This window comes from Salvelinus fontinalis, unplaced genomic scaffold, assembly GCF_029448725.1.
Source record: "Salvelinus fontinalis isolate EN_2023a unplaced genomic scaffold, ASM2944872v1 scaffold_0066, whole genome shotgun sequence".
In the NCBI taxonomy this organism is placed as follows: Eukaryota; Metazoa; Chordata; class Actinopteri; order Salmoniformes; family Salmonidae; genus Salvelinus; species Salvelinus fontinalis.
The window spans coordinates 321332-339581 of record NW_026600275.1 but is presented as its reverse complement, the minus strand read 5'-3'; the positions used below and the strand labels follow the sequence as shown (position 1 = coordinate 339581).

At 43.9% G+C, this 18250-nt stretch overlaps 1 protein-coding gene across 3 annotated transcripts in view; it reads left to right on the top strand.

The window, feature by feature from the left end:
• Positions 1–18250, top strand: part of LOC129842811 (serine/threonine-protein kinase B-raf-like) — a 63272-nt gene that overhangs the window by 28973 nt on the left and 16049 nt on the right. For 2 of the 3 annotated variants that reach the window (XM_055911467.1, XM_055911465.1), the window contains exons 9-11: positions 2159–2198; positions 14505–14641; positions 17791–17993. In XM_055911467.1, coding sequence (XP_055767442.1) covers positions 2159–2198; positions 14505–14641; positions 17791–17993 — 380 coding nt within the window. Of the gene's footprint in view, positions 1–2158; positions 2199–2811; positions 2941–14504; positions 14642–17790; positions 17994–18250 lie in introns of all 3 variants that reach the window. The other variant, XM_055911466.1, reaches the window with a different exon arrangement.

Below are 18250 nucleotides of genomic sequence, written 5' to 3'. Positions count from 1 at the left end.
CGAAGTAACATTAAAAAACCCTCTCAAACTTGTTCACCTCATTGTCTGTCAAAATTGCACTGATAAACGATGGGGAATTGTAGCCTCCTCGTCTTTCTGCAGCTTGCCTGCCAACAATGCGTGCTTGTCCCAACCAAGCACACAAGCCAACTGGCTAAAGTTGGCTAACTAGCTAGCTACTTCCAGACACAAATTAGTAGCACCTTACTCTGACAATTTGACTCCACCTAGCAGAGCTGTTTACATGTTATCTAGAGCGTTCTTGACTAAACTATTACTTACTTTGCCAACGTTTACTGACCCCGGTTATATTCAGCAGATGTTTCGCGTTAAGTTCATCAGTTATTCTGCGCTCTGAATTTACGAATGCGAGAAATATGCTAACTGGATAAGCCGTTCTAGTTCTTGCTAGCTTTACCCAATGACACCTGCATCTCTAGCTATGTATAGCCAACGAAAAAACAAACTTGACGGAAAAGTCAGTCACTCACCCACTCCTCCAATGACATCCTCCTAGCAGCTAGCTAAGTTTAGTCTCCGTTTTAGCTCGCTACATAAATAGGCTAGCGTATCTATCAGCCACATTATAATTGACTTGTGATCATTGGCCTTGCTAGTTTGATTGTATTGTCATTCCCAGCCTTAGTTACAGCTTTAGTTACAGCCTTAGTTACAGCCTTAGTTACAGCCTTAGTTACAGCCTTAGTTACAGCTTTAGTTACAGCCTTAGTTACAGCTTTAGTTACAGCCTTAGTTACAGCCTTAGTTACAGCCTTAGTTACAGCCTTAGTTACAGCTTTAGTTACAGCTTTAGTTACAGCCTTAGTTACAACCTTAGTTACAGCTTTAGTTACAGTTTTAGTTACAGCCTTAGTTACATTCGTCAAGTTTTTTTCCCAAAATATTGAGCCATTGAAACTGAGACAGTGCATTCCGTATGGTACCAGGCCCGCTGTGATTTACAACAGAGACGGTGCATTCCGTATGGTACCAGGGCCGCTGTGATTTACAACAGAGACGGTGCATTCCGTATGGTACCAGGCCCGCTGTGATTTACAACAGAGACGGTGCATTCCGTATGGTACCAGGCCCGCTGTGATTTACAACAGAGACGGTGCATTCCGAATGGTACCAGGCCCGCTGTGATTTACAACAGACGGTGCATTCCGTATGGTACCAGGCCCGCTGTGATTTACAACAGAGACGGTGCATTCCGTATGGTACCAGGCCCGCTGTGATTTACAACAGAGACGGTGCATTCCGTATGGTACCAGGCCCGCTGTGATTTACAACAGAGACGGTGCATTCCGTATGGTACCAGGCCCGCTGTGATTTACAACAGAGACGGTGCATTCCGTATGGTACCAGGCCCGCTGTGATTTACAACAGAGACGGTGCATTCCGTATGGTACCAGGCCCGCTGTGATTTACAACAGAGACGGTGCATTCCGAATGGTACCAGGCCCGCTGTGATCTACAACAGAGACGGTGCATTCCGTATGGTACCAGGCCCGCTGTGATTTACAACAGAGACGGTGCATTCCGTATGGTACCAGGCCCGCTGTGATTTACAACAGAGACGGTGCATTCCGTATGGTACCAGGCCCGCTGTGATTTACAACAGAGACGGTGCATTCCGTATGGTACCAGGCCCGCTGTGATTTACAACCTGATAGCAATATGTTTGGACCACCAAGTAATGTATTGGTTTAATATATAAATCACGTATTGAACTGCATTCATCTATTCTGCGTTCAATGCCTTTTAGTGTACGTCATTTTGAGTCAAATATAAGTGGCTGTTCCACTGGATGTCATAAGGTGAATGCACCAATTTGTAAGTCGCTCTGGATAAGAGCGTCTGCTAAATGACTTAAATGCAAATATAACTTGTTTTTAAAACCTCTTTTTATAAAGTTGGTTTTTGTAGCATAAACTGGGAAATTTGATATTTTTTGGGACTAATATAATTTGTCTGTTTTCATATCTGCAAAGTAGTTAAAACGTTGTCAGTTCCACTATACCAGCTACCAAGATATAACCCGACCTGTAGCGTTTGTCTGGAGTCTAGATTGACTAGCAGTCTTCACAGTATTGTGATTCTCTGTTATTTCCTCTCTCTCTCTCTCTCTCTCTCTCTCTCTCTCTCTCTCTTTCAGGACTTGATTCGAGACCAAGGTTTACAGAGGTCAGAAGGAGGTAAGGAAGCGATCATCATCAGTAATTAAATCAACAAGCCCCCCCACCCCCCACCACCACATCCTGCATCTGTGTTCTCTTTCTCTCTTGTTTTACAAGGCCCTTGAAACTCATTTTGTCCAGTCAGAATTTTATTTCTACAAGTCTTGTTGATGCATATTCAGAATATTTGTCCTTAGACTGTTAAAACTCTGTCCCTTTTTTTAAGGAGACTTCCCCTTTAAGAGAGCCATCTACCCTTTTTTTTATTCCCCTAACATTCTCTGATTTCCACTGCCCATCCATGCTCCCTCTGAAAGAGTGTAGACTACTTACTATGGGGCCAGTCTCAAATGGTACCCTATTCCCTATCTAGTGCACTACTTTTGGCCAGTGATAATGTGTGGGAAAAACTCCCTAACTTTCTACTGGTCCATGGAGCCAGATTCATGCATTCCCCTCATTGGCAGTCATTGGGCTCTGGCCAGAAGTAGAGCACAGTACAGTGACTAGGCGTCCATTTTGGATCGAGCCTACAGTAGGTACCATAGAGAATTGGGGTCAGGTGGGCCCAGTAGCTGGTCTTCAGGGCCAGTGATCCTGCTGTGTCTGTCTCTCTTCCCCCCCCCTGCAGCCCCCCCCTTGCAGACCCACCCACCCGCCCGCTGCTTGAGGAAGCACCGAACACGGACCTCAAGCCCCCTCCTATACTCCTACCCCAATGACATAGTCTTTGATTTTGAGTCCGAGCCTGTGTTCCGAGGTAGCTAGGCCACTGTGGCGTGCCTCTGTGTGTGTATTGTGCCTCTGTGTGTGTATTGTGGTGATGTGTGTGTATTGTGGTGATGTGTGTGTATTGTGGTGATGTGTGTGTATTGTGGTGATGTGTGTGTATTGTGGTGATGTGTGTGTGTGTGTCCTCACCTCCCACCTGTGTTTTGGCCCTCCCACTGTTCACCTTTTGTTTCGCTCATCACTCTCTATCCTTACGTTTTCTCTCACTACCATGATCCCTCACACTGTCACTACCGACCGCCCCCCTCTGCTTCCAAAACTCTCATATGGGAGGGTTTTTGTGTTCAGGGCCTGTGTCCAGAAAGCATCTCTGAGTAGGACTGCGGATCTAGGATCTGTCCGTATATTCTGATTCATTATGATCTAGAAGGGAGAACAGATACTACTCTGAGAGGACATAGGAAAGTACACTGTACATGTATAGAACATTTTATAAATGTCCTCAACTGACATACCAGTTGACAGTGTACTGTATTAACTGACATACCAGTTGACAGTGTACTGTATTAACTGACTGACTGTAGTTGACGGTGTACTGTATTAACTGACATACCAGTTGACAGTGTACTGTAGTGGCTGACTGTAGTTGACGGTGTAATGTAGTGGCTGACTGTAGTTGACGGTGTACTGTATTAACTGACTGTAGCTGGCGGTGTACTGTAGTGGCTGACTGTAGTTGACGGTGTACTGTATTAACTGACTGTAGTTGACGGTGTAATGTATTGGCTGACTGTAGTTGACGGTGTAATGTATTGGCTGACTGTAGTTGACGGTGTACTGTAGTGGCTGACTGTAGTTGACGGTGTAATGTATTGGCTGACTGTAGTTGACGGTGTACTGTATTAACTGACTGTAGTTGACGGTGTAATGTATTGGCTGACTGTAGTTGACGGTGTAATGTATTGGCTGACTGTAGTTGACGGTGTAATGTATTGGCTGACTGTAGTTGACGGTGTAATGTATTGACTGACTGTAGTTGACGGTGTAATGTATTGGCTGACTGTAGTTGACGGTGTACTGTATTGGCTGACTGTAGTTGACGGTGTAATGTATTGGCTGACTGTAGTTGACGGTGTACTGTATTGACTGACTGTAGTTGACGGTGTACTGTATTGGCTGACTGTAGTTGACGGTGTACTGTATTGGCTGACTGTAGTTGACGGTGTACTGTATTGGCTGACTGTAGTTGACGGTGTAATGTAGTGGCTGACTGTAGTTGACGGTGTACTGTATTGGCTGACTGTAGTTGACGGTGTAATGTATTGGCTGACTGTAGTTGACGGTGTACTGTATTGACTGACTGTAGTTGACGGTGTACTGTATTGGCTGACTGTAGTTGACGGTGTAATGTATTGGCTGACTGTAGTTGACGGTGTACTGTATTGGCTGACTGTAGTTGACGGTGTACTGTATTAACTGACTGACTGTAGTTGACGGTGTACTGTATTGGCTGACTGCAGTTGACAGTGTACTGTATTAACTGACTGACTGTAGTTGACGGTGTACTGTATTGGCTGACTGCAGTTGACAGTGTACTGTATTAACTGACTGACTGTAGTTGACGGTGTACTGTATTAACTGACTGACTGTAGTTGACGGTGTACTGTATTGGCTGACTGATTGAAGTTGACGGTGTAATGTATTGGCTGACTGATTGAAGTTGACGGTGTAATGTATTGGCTGACTGATTGAAGTTGACGGTGTAATGTATTGGCTGACTGATTGAAGTTGACGGTGTACTGTAATGACTGACTGACTGTAGTTGACGGTGTACTGTATTGGCTGACTGTAGTTGACGGTGTAATGTAGTGGCTGACTGTAGTTGACGGTGTAATGTATTGACTGACTGTAGTTGACGGTGTAATGTATTGGCTGACTGTAGTTGACGGTGTAATGTATTGGCTGACTGTAGTTGACGGTGTAATGTATTGACTGACTGTAGTTGACGGTGTAATGTATTGGCTGACTGTAGTTGACGGTGTACTGTATTGGCTGACTGTAGTTGACGGTGTAATGTATTGGCTGACTGTAGTTGACGGTGTACTGTATTGACTGACTGTAGTTGACGGTGTACTGTATTGGCTGACTGTAGTTGACGGTGTACTGTATTGGCTGACTGTAGTTGACGGTGTACTGTATTGGCTGACTGTAGTTGACGGTGTAATGTAGTGGCTGACTGTAGTTGACGGTGTACTGTATTGGCTGACTGTAGTTGACGGTGTAATGTATTGGCTGACTGTAGTTGACGGTGTACTGTATTGACTGACTGTAGTTGACGGTGTACTGTATTGGCTGACTGTAGTTGACGGTGTAATGTATTGGCTGACTGTAGTTGACGGTGTACTGTATTGGCTGACTGTAGTTGACGGTGTAATGTATTGGCTGACTGTAGTTGACGGTGTACTGTATTGACTGACTGTAGTTGACGGTGTACTGTATTGGCTGACTGTAGTTGACGGTGTACTGTATTGGCTGACTGTAGTTGACGGTGTACTGTATTGGCTGACTGTAGTTGACGGTGTAATGTAGTGGCTGACTGTAGTTGACGGTGTACTGTATTAACTGACTGTAGTTGACGGTGTACTGTATTGGCTGACTGTAGTTGACGGTGTACTGTATTGACTGACTGTAGTTGACGGTGTACTGTATTAACTGACTGTAGTTGACGGTGTACTGTATTAACTGACTGTAGTTGACGGTGTACTGTATTGACTGACTGTAGTTGACGGTGTACTGTATTAACTGACTGTAGTTGACGGTGTACTGTATTAACTGACTGTAGTTGACGGTGTACTGTATTGACTGACTGTAGTTGACGGTGTAATGTATTGACTGACTGTAGTTGACGGTGTACTGTATTGACTGACTGTAGTTGACGGTGTACTGTATTGACTGACTGTAGTTGACGGTGTACTGTATTAACTGACTGTAGTTGACGGTGTACTGTAGTGGCTGACTGTAGTTGACGGTGTAATGTAGTGGCTGACTGTAGTTGACGGTGTACTGTATTAACTGACTGTAGCTGGCGGTGTACTGTAGTGGCTGACTGTAGTTGACGGTGTACTGTATTAACTGACTGTAGTTGACGGTGTAATGTATTGGCTGACTGTAGTTGACGGTGTAATGTATTGGCTGACTGTAGTTGACGGTGTACTGTAGTGGCTGACTGTAGTTGACGGTGTAATGTATTGGCTGACTGTAGTTGACGGTGTACTGTATTAACTGACTGTAGTTGACGGTGTAATGTATTGGCTGACTGTAGTTGACGGTGTAATGTATTGGCTGACTGTAGTTGACGGTGTAATGTATTGGCTGACTGTAGTTGACGGTGTAATGTATTGACTGACTGTAGTTGACGGTGTAATGTATTGGCTGACTGTAGTTGACGGTGTACTGTATTGGCTGACTGTAGTTGACGGTGTAATGTATTGGCTGACTGTAGTTGACGGTGTACTGTATTGACTGACTGTAGTTGACGGTGTACTGTATTGGCTGACTGTAGTTGACGGTGTACTGTATTGGCTGACTGTAGTTGACGGTGTACTGTATTGGCTGACTGTAGTTGACGGTGTAATGTAGTGGCTGACTGTAGTTGACGGTGTACTGTATTGGCTGACTGTAGTTGACGGTGTAATGTATTGGCTGACTGTAGTTGACGGTGTACTGTATTGACTGACTGTAGTTGACGGTGTACTGTATTGGCTGACTGTAGTTGACGGTGTAATGTATTGGCTGACTGTAGTTGACGGTGTACTGTATTGGCTGACTGTAGTTGACGGTGTACTGTATTAACTGACTGACTGTAGTTGACGGTGTACTGTATTGGCTGACTGCAGTTGACAGTGTACTGTATTAACTGACTGACTGTAGTTGACGGTGTACTGTATTGGCTGACTGCAGTTGACAGTGTACTGTATTAACTGACTGACTGTAGTTGACGGTGTACTGTATTAACTGACTGACTGTAGTTGACGGTGTACTGTATTGGCTGACTGATTGAAGTTGACGGTGTAATGTATTGGCTGACTGATTGAAGTTGACGGTGTAATGTATTGGCTGACTGATTGAAGTTGACGGTGTAATGTATTGGCTGACTGATTGAAGTTGACGGTGTACTGTAATGACTGACTGACTGTAGTTGACGGTGTACTGTATTGGCTGACTGTAGTTGACGGTGTAATGTAGTGGCTGACTGTAGTTGACGGTGTAATGTATTGACTGACTGTAGTTGACGGTGTAATGTATTGGCTGACTGTAGTTGACGGTGTAATGTATTGGCTGACTGTAGTTGACGGTGTAATGTATTGACTGACTGTAGTTGACGGTGTAATGTATTGGCTGACTGTAGTTGACGGTGTACTGTATTGGCTGACTGTAGTTGACGGTGTAATGTATTGGCTGACTGTAGTTGACGGTGTACTGTATTGACTGACTGTAGTTGACGGTGTACTGTATTGGCTGACTGTAGTTGACGGTGTACTGTATTGGCTGACTGTAGTTGACGGTGTACTGTATTGGCTGACTGTAGTTGACGGTGTAATGTAGTGGCTGACTGTAGTTGACGGTGTACTGTATTGGCTGACTGTAGTTGACGGTGTAATGTATTGGCTGACTGTAGTTGACGGTGTACTGTATTGACTGACTGTAGTTGACGGTGTACTGTATTGGCTGACTGTAGTTGACGGTGTAATGTATTGGCTGACTGTAGTTGACGGTGTACTGTATTGGCTGACTGTAGTTGACGGTGTAATGTATTGGCTGACTGTAGTTGACGGTGTACTGTATTGACTGACTGTAGTTGACGGTGTACTGTATTGGCTGACTGTAGTTGACGGTGTACTGTATTGGCTGACTGTAGTTGACGGTGTACTGTATTGGCTGACTGTAGTTGACGGTGTAATGTAGTGGCTGACTGTAGTTGACGGTGTACTGTATTAACTGACTGTAGTTGACGGTGTACTGTATTGGCTGACTGTAGTTGACGGTGTACTGTATTGACTGACTGTAGTTGACGGTGTACTGTATTAACTGACTGTAGTTGACGGTGTACTGTATTAACTGACTGTAGTTGACGGTGTACTGTATTGACTGACTGTAGTTGACGGTGTACTGTATTAACTGACTGTAGTTGACGGTGTACTGTATTAACTGACTGTAGTTGACGGTGTACTGTATTGACTGACTGTAGTTGACGGTGTAATGTATTGACTGACTGTAGTTGACGGTGTACTGTATTGACTGACTGTAGTTGACGGTGTACTGTATTGACTGACTGTAGTTGACGGTGTACTGTATTAACTGACTGTAGTTGACGGTGTACTGTATTAACTGACTGTAGTTGACAGTGTACTGTATTAACTGACTGTAGTTGACAGTGTACTGTATTAACTGACTGTAGTAGACGGTGTACTGTATTAACTGACTGTAGTAGACGGTGTACTGTATTAACTGACTGTAGTTGACAGTGTACTGTATTGGCTGACTGTAGTTGACGGTGTACTGTATTGGCTGACTGTAGTTGATGGTGTACTGTATTAACTGACTGTAGTTGATGGTGTACTGTATTGACTGACTGTAGTAGACGGTGTAATGTATTGGCTGACTGTAGTTGACGGTGTAATGTATTGACTGACTGTAGTTGACGGTGTAATGTAGTGGCTGCCTGTAGTTGACGGTGTAATGTATTGACTGACTGTAGTTGACGGTGTACTGTATTGGCTGACTGTAGTTGACAGTGTACTGTATTGACTGACTGTAGTTGACGGTGTACTGTATTGGCTGACTGTAGTTGACGGTGTACTGTATTGGCTGACTGTAGTTGATGGTGTACTGTATTGACTGACTGTAGTTGACGGTGTACTGTATTGGCTGATTGAAGTTGACGGTGTAATGTATTGACTGGCTGACTGTAGTAGACGGTGTAATGTATTGGCTGACTGTAGTTGACGGTGTACTGTATTGACTGACTGTAGTTGACGGTGTACTGTATTGGCTGACTGTAGTAGACGGTGTAATGTATTGGCTGACTGTAGTTGACGGTGTAATGTATTGACTGACTGTAGTAGACGGTGTAATGTATTGGCTGACTGTAGTTGACGGTGTAATGTATTGACTGACTGTAGTTGACGGTGTAATGTAGTGGCTGCCTGTAGTTGACGGTGTAATGTATTGACTGACTGTAGTTGACGGTGTACTGTATTGGCTGACTGTAGTTGACAGTGTACTGTATTGACTGACTGTAGTTGACGGTGTACTGTATTGGCTGACTGTAGTTGACGGTGTACTGTATTGGCTGACTGTAGTTGATGGTGTACTGTATTGACTGACTGTAGTTGACGGTGTACTGTATTGGCTGATTGAAGTTGACGGTGTAATGTATTGACTGGCTGACTGTAGTAGACGGTGTAATGTATTGGCTGACTGTAGTTGACGGTGTACTGTATTGACTGACTGTAGTTGACGGTGTACTGTATTGGCTGACTGTAGTTGACGGTGTAATGTATTGGCTGACTGTAGTTGACGGTGTAATGTATTGACTGACTGTAGTTGACGGTGTAATGTATTGGCTGACTGTAGTTGACGGTGTAATGTAGTGGCTGACTGTAGTTGACGGTGTAATGTATTGACTGACTGTAGTTGACGGTGTAATGTATTGGCTGACTGTAGTTGACGGTGTAATGTATTGGCTGACTGTAGTTGACGGTGTACTGTATTGACTGACTGTAGTTGACAGTGTACTGTATTGGCTGACTGTAGTTGACGGTGTACTGTATTGGCTGACTGTAGTTGATGGTGTACTGTATTGACTGACTGTAGTTGACGGTGTACTGTATTGGCTGATTGAAGTTGACGGTGTAATGTATTGACTGGCTGACTGTAGTAGACGGTGTAATGTATTGGCTGACTGTAGTTGACGGTGTACTGTATTGACTGACTGTAGTTGACGGTGTACTGTATTGGCTGACTGTAGTTGACGGTGTAATGTATTGGCTGACTGTAGTTGACGGTGTAATGTATTGACTGACTGTAGTTGACGGTGTAATGTATTGGCTGACTGTAGTTGACGGTGTAATGTAGTGGCTGACTGTAGTTGACGGTGTAATGTATTGACTGACTGTAGTTGACGGTGTAATGTATTGGCTGACTGTAGTTGACGGTGTAATGTATTGGCTGACTGTAGTTGACGGTGTACTGTATTGACTGACTGTAGTTGACAGTGTACTGTATTGGCTGACTGTAGCTGGCGGTGTACTGTATTGACTGACTGTAGTTGACGGTGTAATGTATTGGCTGACTGTAGTTGACGGTGTACTGTATTGGCTGACTGTAGTTGACGGTGTACTGTATTGGCTGACTGTAGTTGACGGTGTAATGTATTGACTGACTGTAGTTGATGGTGTACTGTATTGGCTGACTGTAGTTGATGGTGTAATGTATTGACTGGCTGACTGTAGTAGACGGTGTACTGTATTGGCTGCCTGTAGTTGACGGTGTAATGCATTGGCTGACTGTAGTTGGCGGTGTACTGTATTGGCTGACTGTAGTTGATGGTGTAATGTATTGGCTGACTGTAGTTGACGGTGTACTGTATTGGCTGACTGTAGTTGACGGTGTACTGTATTGGCTGACTGTAGTTGACGGTGTAATGTATTGGCTGACTGTAGTTGACGGTGTAATGTATTGACTGACTGTAGTTGACGGTGTAATGTATTGGCTGACTGTAGTTGACGGTGTAATGTAGTGGCTGACTGTAGTTGACGGTGTACTGTATTGACTGACTGCAGTTGACAGTGTACTGTATTGACTGACTGTAGTTGACGGTGTAATGTATTGGCTGACTGTAGTTGACGGTGTAATGTATTGGCTGACTGTAGTTGACGGTGTAATGTAGTGGCTGACTGTAGTTGACGGTGTACTGTATTGACTGACTGCAGTTGACAGTGTACTGTATTGACTGACTGTAGTTGACGGTGTACTGTATTGACTGACTGTAGTTGACGGTGTAATGTATTGACTGACTGATTGAAGTTGACGGTGTAATGTATTGACTGGCTGACTGTAGTAGACGGTGTAATGTATTGGCTGACTGTAGTTGACGGTGTAATGTATTGGCTGACTGTAGTTGACGGTGTACTGTATTGACTGACTGTAGTTGACGGTGTAATGTATTGACTGACTGTAGTTGACGGTGTACTGTATTGACTGACTGCAGTTGACAGTGTACTGTATTGACTGACTGTAGTTGACGGTGTACTGTATTGACTGACTGTAGTTGACGGTGTAATGTATTGACTGACTGATTGAAGTTGACGGTGTAATGTATTGACTGACTGATTGTAGTTGATGGTGTACTGTATTGACTGACTGTAGTTGACGGTGTACTGTATTGACTGACTGTAGTTGACGGTGTAATGTATTGACTGACTGTAGTTGACGGTGTAATGTATTGACTGACTGTAGTTGACAGTGTAATGTATTGACTGACTGACTGCACTTGACAGTGTAATGTATTGACTGACTGACTGCACTTGACGGTGTAATGTATTGGCTGACTGTGGTTGACGGTGTAATGTATTGGCTGACTGTAGTTGACGGTGTAATGTATTGACTGACTGTAGTTGATGGTGTAATGCATTGGCTGACTGTAGTTGACAGTGTAATGTATTGGCTGACTGTAGTTGACGGTGTACTGTATTGGCTGACTGTAGTTGACGGTGTAATCCATTGGCTGACTGTAGTTGACAGTGTAATGTATTGGCTGACTGTAGTTGACGGTGTAATGTATTGACTGACTGTAGTTGACGGTGTACTGTATTGGCTGACTGTAGTTGACGGTGTAATGCATTGGCTGACTGTAGTTGACGGTGTAATGTATTGACTGACTGTAGTTAACAGTGTAATGTATTTGCTGACTGTAGTTGACAGTGTATGTATTGACTGACTAGTTGACAGTGTAATGTATTGGCTGACTGCAGTTAACAGTGTAATGTTTTGACTGACTGTAGTTGACAGTGTAATGTATTGACTGACTGACTGCACTTGACAATGTAATGTATTGACTGACTGACTGCACTTGACGGTGTAATGTATTGGCTGACTGTAGTTGACGGTGTAATGTATTGGCTGACTATAGTTGACGGTGTAATGTATTGGCTGACTGTAGTTGACGGTGTACTGTATTGGCTGACTGTAGTTGACGGTGTACTGTATTGGCTGACTGTAGTTGACGGTGTAATGTATTGGCTGACTGTAGTTGACAGTGTAATGCATTGGCTGACTGTAGTTGACGGTGTACTGTATTGGCTGACTGTAGTTGACAGTGTAATGTATTGGCTGACTGTGGTTGACGGTGTAATGTATTGGCTGACTGTGGTTGACGGTGTAATGTATTGGCTGACTGTGGTTGACGGTGTAATGTATTGGCTGACTGTAGTTGACGGTGTAATGTATTGGCTGACTGTAGTTGACGGTGTAATGTATTGGCTGACTAGTTGACGGTGTAATGTATTGGCTGACTGTAGTTGACGGTGTAATGTATTGGCTGACTGTAGTTGACGGTGTAATGTATTGGCTGACTGTAGTTGACAGTGTAATGTATTGGCTGACTGTAGTTGACGGTGTAATGTAGTGGCTGCCTGTAGTTGACGGTGTAATGTAGTGGCTGACTGTAGTTGACGGTGTAATGTAGTGGCTGACTGTAGTTGACGGTGTAATGTATTGGCTGACTGTAGTAGACGGTGTAATGTATTGGCTGACTGTAGTTGACGGTGTAATGTATTGGCTGACTGTAGTTGACGGTGTGATGTATTGGCTGCCTGTAGTTGACGGTGTAATGTATTGGCGGACTGTAGTTGACGGTGTAATGTATTGGCTGACGGTAGTTGACGGTGTAATGTATTGGCTGACTGTAGTTGACGGTGTACTGTATTGGCTGACTGTAGTTGACGGTGTACTGTATTGGCTGACTGTAGTTGACGGTGTAATGTATTGGCTGACTGTAGTTGACAGTGTAATGCATTGGCTGACTCTAGTTGACGGTGTACTGTATTGGCTGCCTGTAGTTGACGGTGTAATGTATTGGCTGACTGTAGTTGACGGTGTAATGTAGTGGCTGCCTGTAGTTGACGGTGTAATGTATTGGCTGCCTGTAGTTGACGGTGTAATGTATTGGCTGACTGTAGTTGACGGTGTAATGTAGTGGCTGCCTGTAGTTGACGGTGTAATGTATTGGCTGACTGTAGTTGACGGTGTAATGTAGTGGCTGCCTGTAGTTGACGGTGTAATGTATTGGCTGCCTGTAGTTGACGGTGTAATGTAGTGGCTGACTGTAGTTGACGGTGTAATGTATTGGCTGACTGTAGTTGACGGTGTAATGTAGTGGCTGCCTGTAGTTGACGGTGTAATGTAGTGGCTGCCTGTAGTTGACGGTGTAATGTAGTGGCTGACTGTAGTTGACGGTGTAATGTATTGGCTGCCTGTAGTTGACGGTGTAATGTATTGGCTGACTGTAGTACACGGTGTAATGTATTGGCTGACTGTAGTTGACGGTGTAATGTATTGACTGACTGTAGTTGACGGTGTAATGTATTGGCTGCCTGTAGTTGACGGTGTAATGTATTGTTGGAAGCCACATTGAGACGTATTGGTTATAAAGTAGAGGATGCAGTTAAATACTACATTACCCAGAGTTCCCTACTGCACCAGCCCCCCCCCCCCCCCTAACCAAACAGATATGTAATATTTGAGGAAAAACAGAATAATTTCAAACCTTGATTACTTTGGGATACGATCACCTCAGTCTCTTTATGCTTTGGAATTGTTGGACAGATTTCCTAAATTTAATATCACTGAGCTCATTTTCTGATGATTTTACAGTCTCTTTTTGTTTAATTAATGAAAAATTATTAATAAAATATTTACAAAATATTTTAGATTTGACAATTTTGGGGGCCAAATAAAATCGCCCACATGCCGCCCATTGGGGAACCCTGCCCTATGATTGACCCCTAGACCCTATGATTGACCCCTAGACCCTATGATTGACCCCTAGACCCTATGATTGACCCCTAGACCCTATGATTGAGCCCTAGACCCTATGATCGACCCCTAGACCCTATGATCGACCCCTAGACCCTATGATCGACCCCTATACCCTATGATCGACCCCTAGACCCTATGATCGACCCCATGCACTTGTGGAGATCAGAGATGTTTTTGACAGGTGTAAGTAATATGGTAATTGTTCCAACTTGCCCTCTGATAGGCTAGGTGGAAGTTTCACTATTTAGTTTTATACCTGTCAAATCATTTCATAGGGTCTAGGGGTCGATCCTAGGGCACAGGATCTAGGGGTCAGTTTGGGACTGGACATATCCCTTCTCTCTGTCACTCAATCCCTGTCTTCCTCCTCTTCCTCCTCCTACCGCCTTCTGTTTGCCCTCTGTTTCTTCTCATCTTCATCTTTTGTTTTCCTCCTCCACCCTACCCCCCTCCCTCCCTAACCCCCTCCCTCCCTCTCCTACTTCCAATTAGGGTCGACTGCAGGGCTGTCGGCCACGCCCCCGGCCTCGCTGCCTGGCTCATTGACCAATGTGAAGGCTCCTCAGAAGTCTCCGTGTCCACAGAGAGAGAGGAAGTCATCGTCCTCGTCTGACGACCGCAATAAGATGGTGAGACACAACCGCTACAAAACACAGACCTTCTTAGAGCTGATTGGTGTATAAGTAACACAGACCTTAGAGCTGATTGGTGTATAAGTAACACAGACCTTCTTAGAGCTGATTGGTGTATAAGTAACACAGACCTTCTTAGAGCTGATTGGTGTATAAGTAACACAGACCTTAGAGCTGATTGGTGTATAAGTAACACAGACCTTCTTAGAGCTGATTGGTGTAGAAGTAACACAGACCTTAGAGCTGATTGGTGTATAAGTAACACAGACCTTAGAGCTGATTGGTGTATAAGTAACACAGACCTTAGAGCTGATTGGTGTATAAGTAACACAGACCTTCTTAGAGCTGATTGGTGTATAAGAAACACAGACCTTAGAGCTGATTGGTGTATAAGTAACACAGACCTTCTTAGAGCTGATTGGTGTATAAGAAACACAGACCTTAGAGCTGATTGGTGTATAAGTAACACAGACCTTCTTAGAGCTGATTGGTGTAGAAGTAACACAGACCTTAGAGCTGATTGGTGTATAAGTAACACAGACCTTAGAGCTGATTGGTGTATAAGTAACACAGACCTTAGAGCGGATTGGTGTATAAGTAACACAGACCTTCTTAGAGCTGATTGGTGTATAAGTAACACAGACCTTAGAGCTGATTGGTGTATAAGTAACACAGACCTTCTTAGAGCTGATTGGTGTATAAGTAACACAGACCTTAGAGCTGATTGGTGTATAAGAAACACAGACCTTAGAGCTGATTGGTGTATAAGTAACACAGACCTTCTTAGAGCTGATTGGTGTAGAAGTAACACAGACCTTAGAGCTGATTGGTGTATAAGTAACACAGACCTTCTTAGAGCTGATTGGTGTAGAAGTAACACAGACCTTAGAGCTGATTGGTGTATAAGTAACACAGACCTTAGAGCTGATTGGTGTATAAGTAACACAGACCTTCTTAGAGCTGATTGGTGTATAAGTAACACAGACCTTAGAGCTGATTGGTGTATAAGAAACACAGACCTTAGAGCTGATTGGTGTATAAGTAACACAGACCTTCTTAGAGCTGATTGGTGTAGAAGTAACACAGACCTTAGAGCTGATTGGTGTATAAGTAACACAGACCTTGGAGCTGATTGGTGTATAAGTAACACAGACCTTAGAGCTGATTGGTGTATAAGTAACACAGACCTTCTTAGAGCTGATTGGTGTATAAGTAACACAGACCTTCTTAGAGCTGATTGGTGTATAAGTAACACAGACCATAGAGCTGATTGGTGTATAAGTAACACAGACCTTCTTAGAGCTGATTGGTGTATAAGTAACACAGACCTTCTTAGAGCTGATTGGTGTATAAGTAACACAGACCTTAGAGCTGATTGGTGTATAAGTAACACAGACCTTCTTAGAGCTGATTGGTGTATAAGTAACACAGACCTTCTTAGAGCTGATTGGTGTATAAGTAACACAGACCTTCTTAGAGCTGATTGGTGTATAAGTAACACAGACCTTCTTAGAGCTGATTGGTGTATAAGTAACACAGACCTTCTTAGAGCTGATTGGTGTATAAGTAACACAGACCTTCTTAGAGCTGATTGGTGTATAAGTAACACAGACCTTCTTAGAGCTGATTGGTGTATAAGTAACACAGACCTTAGAGCTGATTGGTGTATAAGTAACACAGACCTTCTTAGAGCTGATTGGTGTATAAGTAACACAGACCTTCTTAGAGCTGATTGGTGTATAAGTAACACAGACCTTAGAGCTGATTGGTGTATAAGTAACACAGACCTTCTTAGAGCTGATTGGTGTATAAGTAACACAGACTTTCTTAGAGCTGATTGGTGTATAAGTAACACAGACCTTAGAGCTGATTGGTGTATAAGTAACACAGGCCTTCTTAGAGCTGATTGGTGTATAAGTAACACAGACCACCTTAGAGCTGATTGGTGTATTATTATTTATTTATTTTTATTTTACCAGGTAAGTTGACTGAGAACACGTTCTCATTTGCAGCAACGACCTGGGGAATAGTTACAGGGGAGAGGAGGGGGATGAATGAGCCAATTGTAAACTGGGGATTATTAGGTGACCATGATGGTTTGAGGGCCAGATTGGGAATTTAGCCAGGACACCGGGGTTAACACCCCTACTCTTACGATAAGTGCCATGGGATCTTTAATGACCTCAGAGAGTCAGGACACCCGTTTAACGTCCCATCCGAAAGACGGCACCCTATACAGGACAGTGTCCCCAATCACTGCCCTGGGGCATTGGGATATTTTTTAGACCAGAGGAAAGAGTGCCTCCTACTGGCCCTCCAACACCACTTCCAGCAGCATCTGGTCTCCCATCCAGGGACTGACCAGGACCAACCCTGCTTAGCTTCAGAAGCAAGCTTGCAGTGGTATGCAGGGTGGTATGCTGCTGGCCTGTGTATAAGTAACACAGACCTTCTTAGAGCTGATTGGTGTATAAGTAACACAGACCTTCTTAGAGCTGATTGGTTTATAAGTAACACAGACCTTAGAGCTGATTGGTGTATAAGTAACACAGACCTTAGAGCTGATTGGTGTATAAGTAACACAGACCTTAGAGCTGATTGGTGTATAAGTAACACAGACCTTAGAGCTGATTGGTGTATAAGTAACACAGACCTTAGAGCTGATTGGTGTATAAGTAACACAGACCTTAGAGCTGATTGGTGTATAAGTAACACAGACCTTAGAGCTGATTGGTGTATAAGTAACACAGACCTTCTTAGAGCTGATTGGTGTATAAGTAACACAGACCTTAGAGCTGATTGGTGTATAAGTAACACAGACCTTCTTAGAGCTGATTGGTGTATAAGTAACAGACCTTAGAGCTGATTGGTGTATAAGTAACACAGACCTTCTTAGAGCTGATTGGATGTATCACAAAGCAGGATCAATAAGTTTACAATAAGATGGAGATGCCAAACAATGACTATAGGAGTTGGCAAGATGGCTAGAAATGACCCAGGTATTCAGATGGAGAAAGACCTAGTAAAACACAGATAGTGTGGTGAAATGCACAGAGCCCTTCACCGTGCGCTGTCACTTTAAGACTGCACCAGCCCTGTTGTAAAGCAGGAAGTAAAGCCATCTGTGTCCGTCCGTCCCCCTGTAGAAAACCCTGGGCAGACGGGACTCGAGTGACGACTGGGAGATCCCAGAAGGTCAGATCACCCTGGGTCAGAGGATAGGATCTGGATCCTTTGGAACGGTCTTCAAGGGCAAGTGGCACGGCGATGTGGCGGTGAAGATGTTAAACGTTACAGCTCCCACCCCACAGCAGCTACAGGCCTTCAAGAACGAAGTGGGAGTCCTTCGGTAAGGACACCTTTTAACCGCTAAGTCGTGTATAAAAAGCTTGGCATATACACAGTGGTAGAAGACTAGTTTTACTGCAGGTGTTGAGGTTAATTAACTGCTACCTTCCAGGGCTTCTGTTCCGTCATGAAATAACAGGGCTTCTGTTTTTTTGTCATGAAATAACAGGGCTTTTGTTTTTTTGTCATGAAATAACAGGGCTTCTCTTTTTTTGTCATGAAATAGCAGGGCTTCTGTTCCGTCATGAAATAACAGGG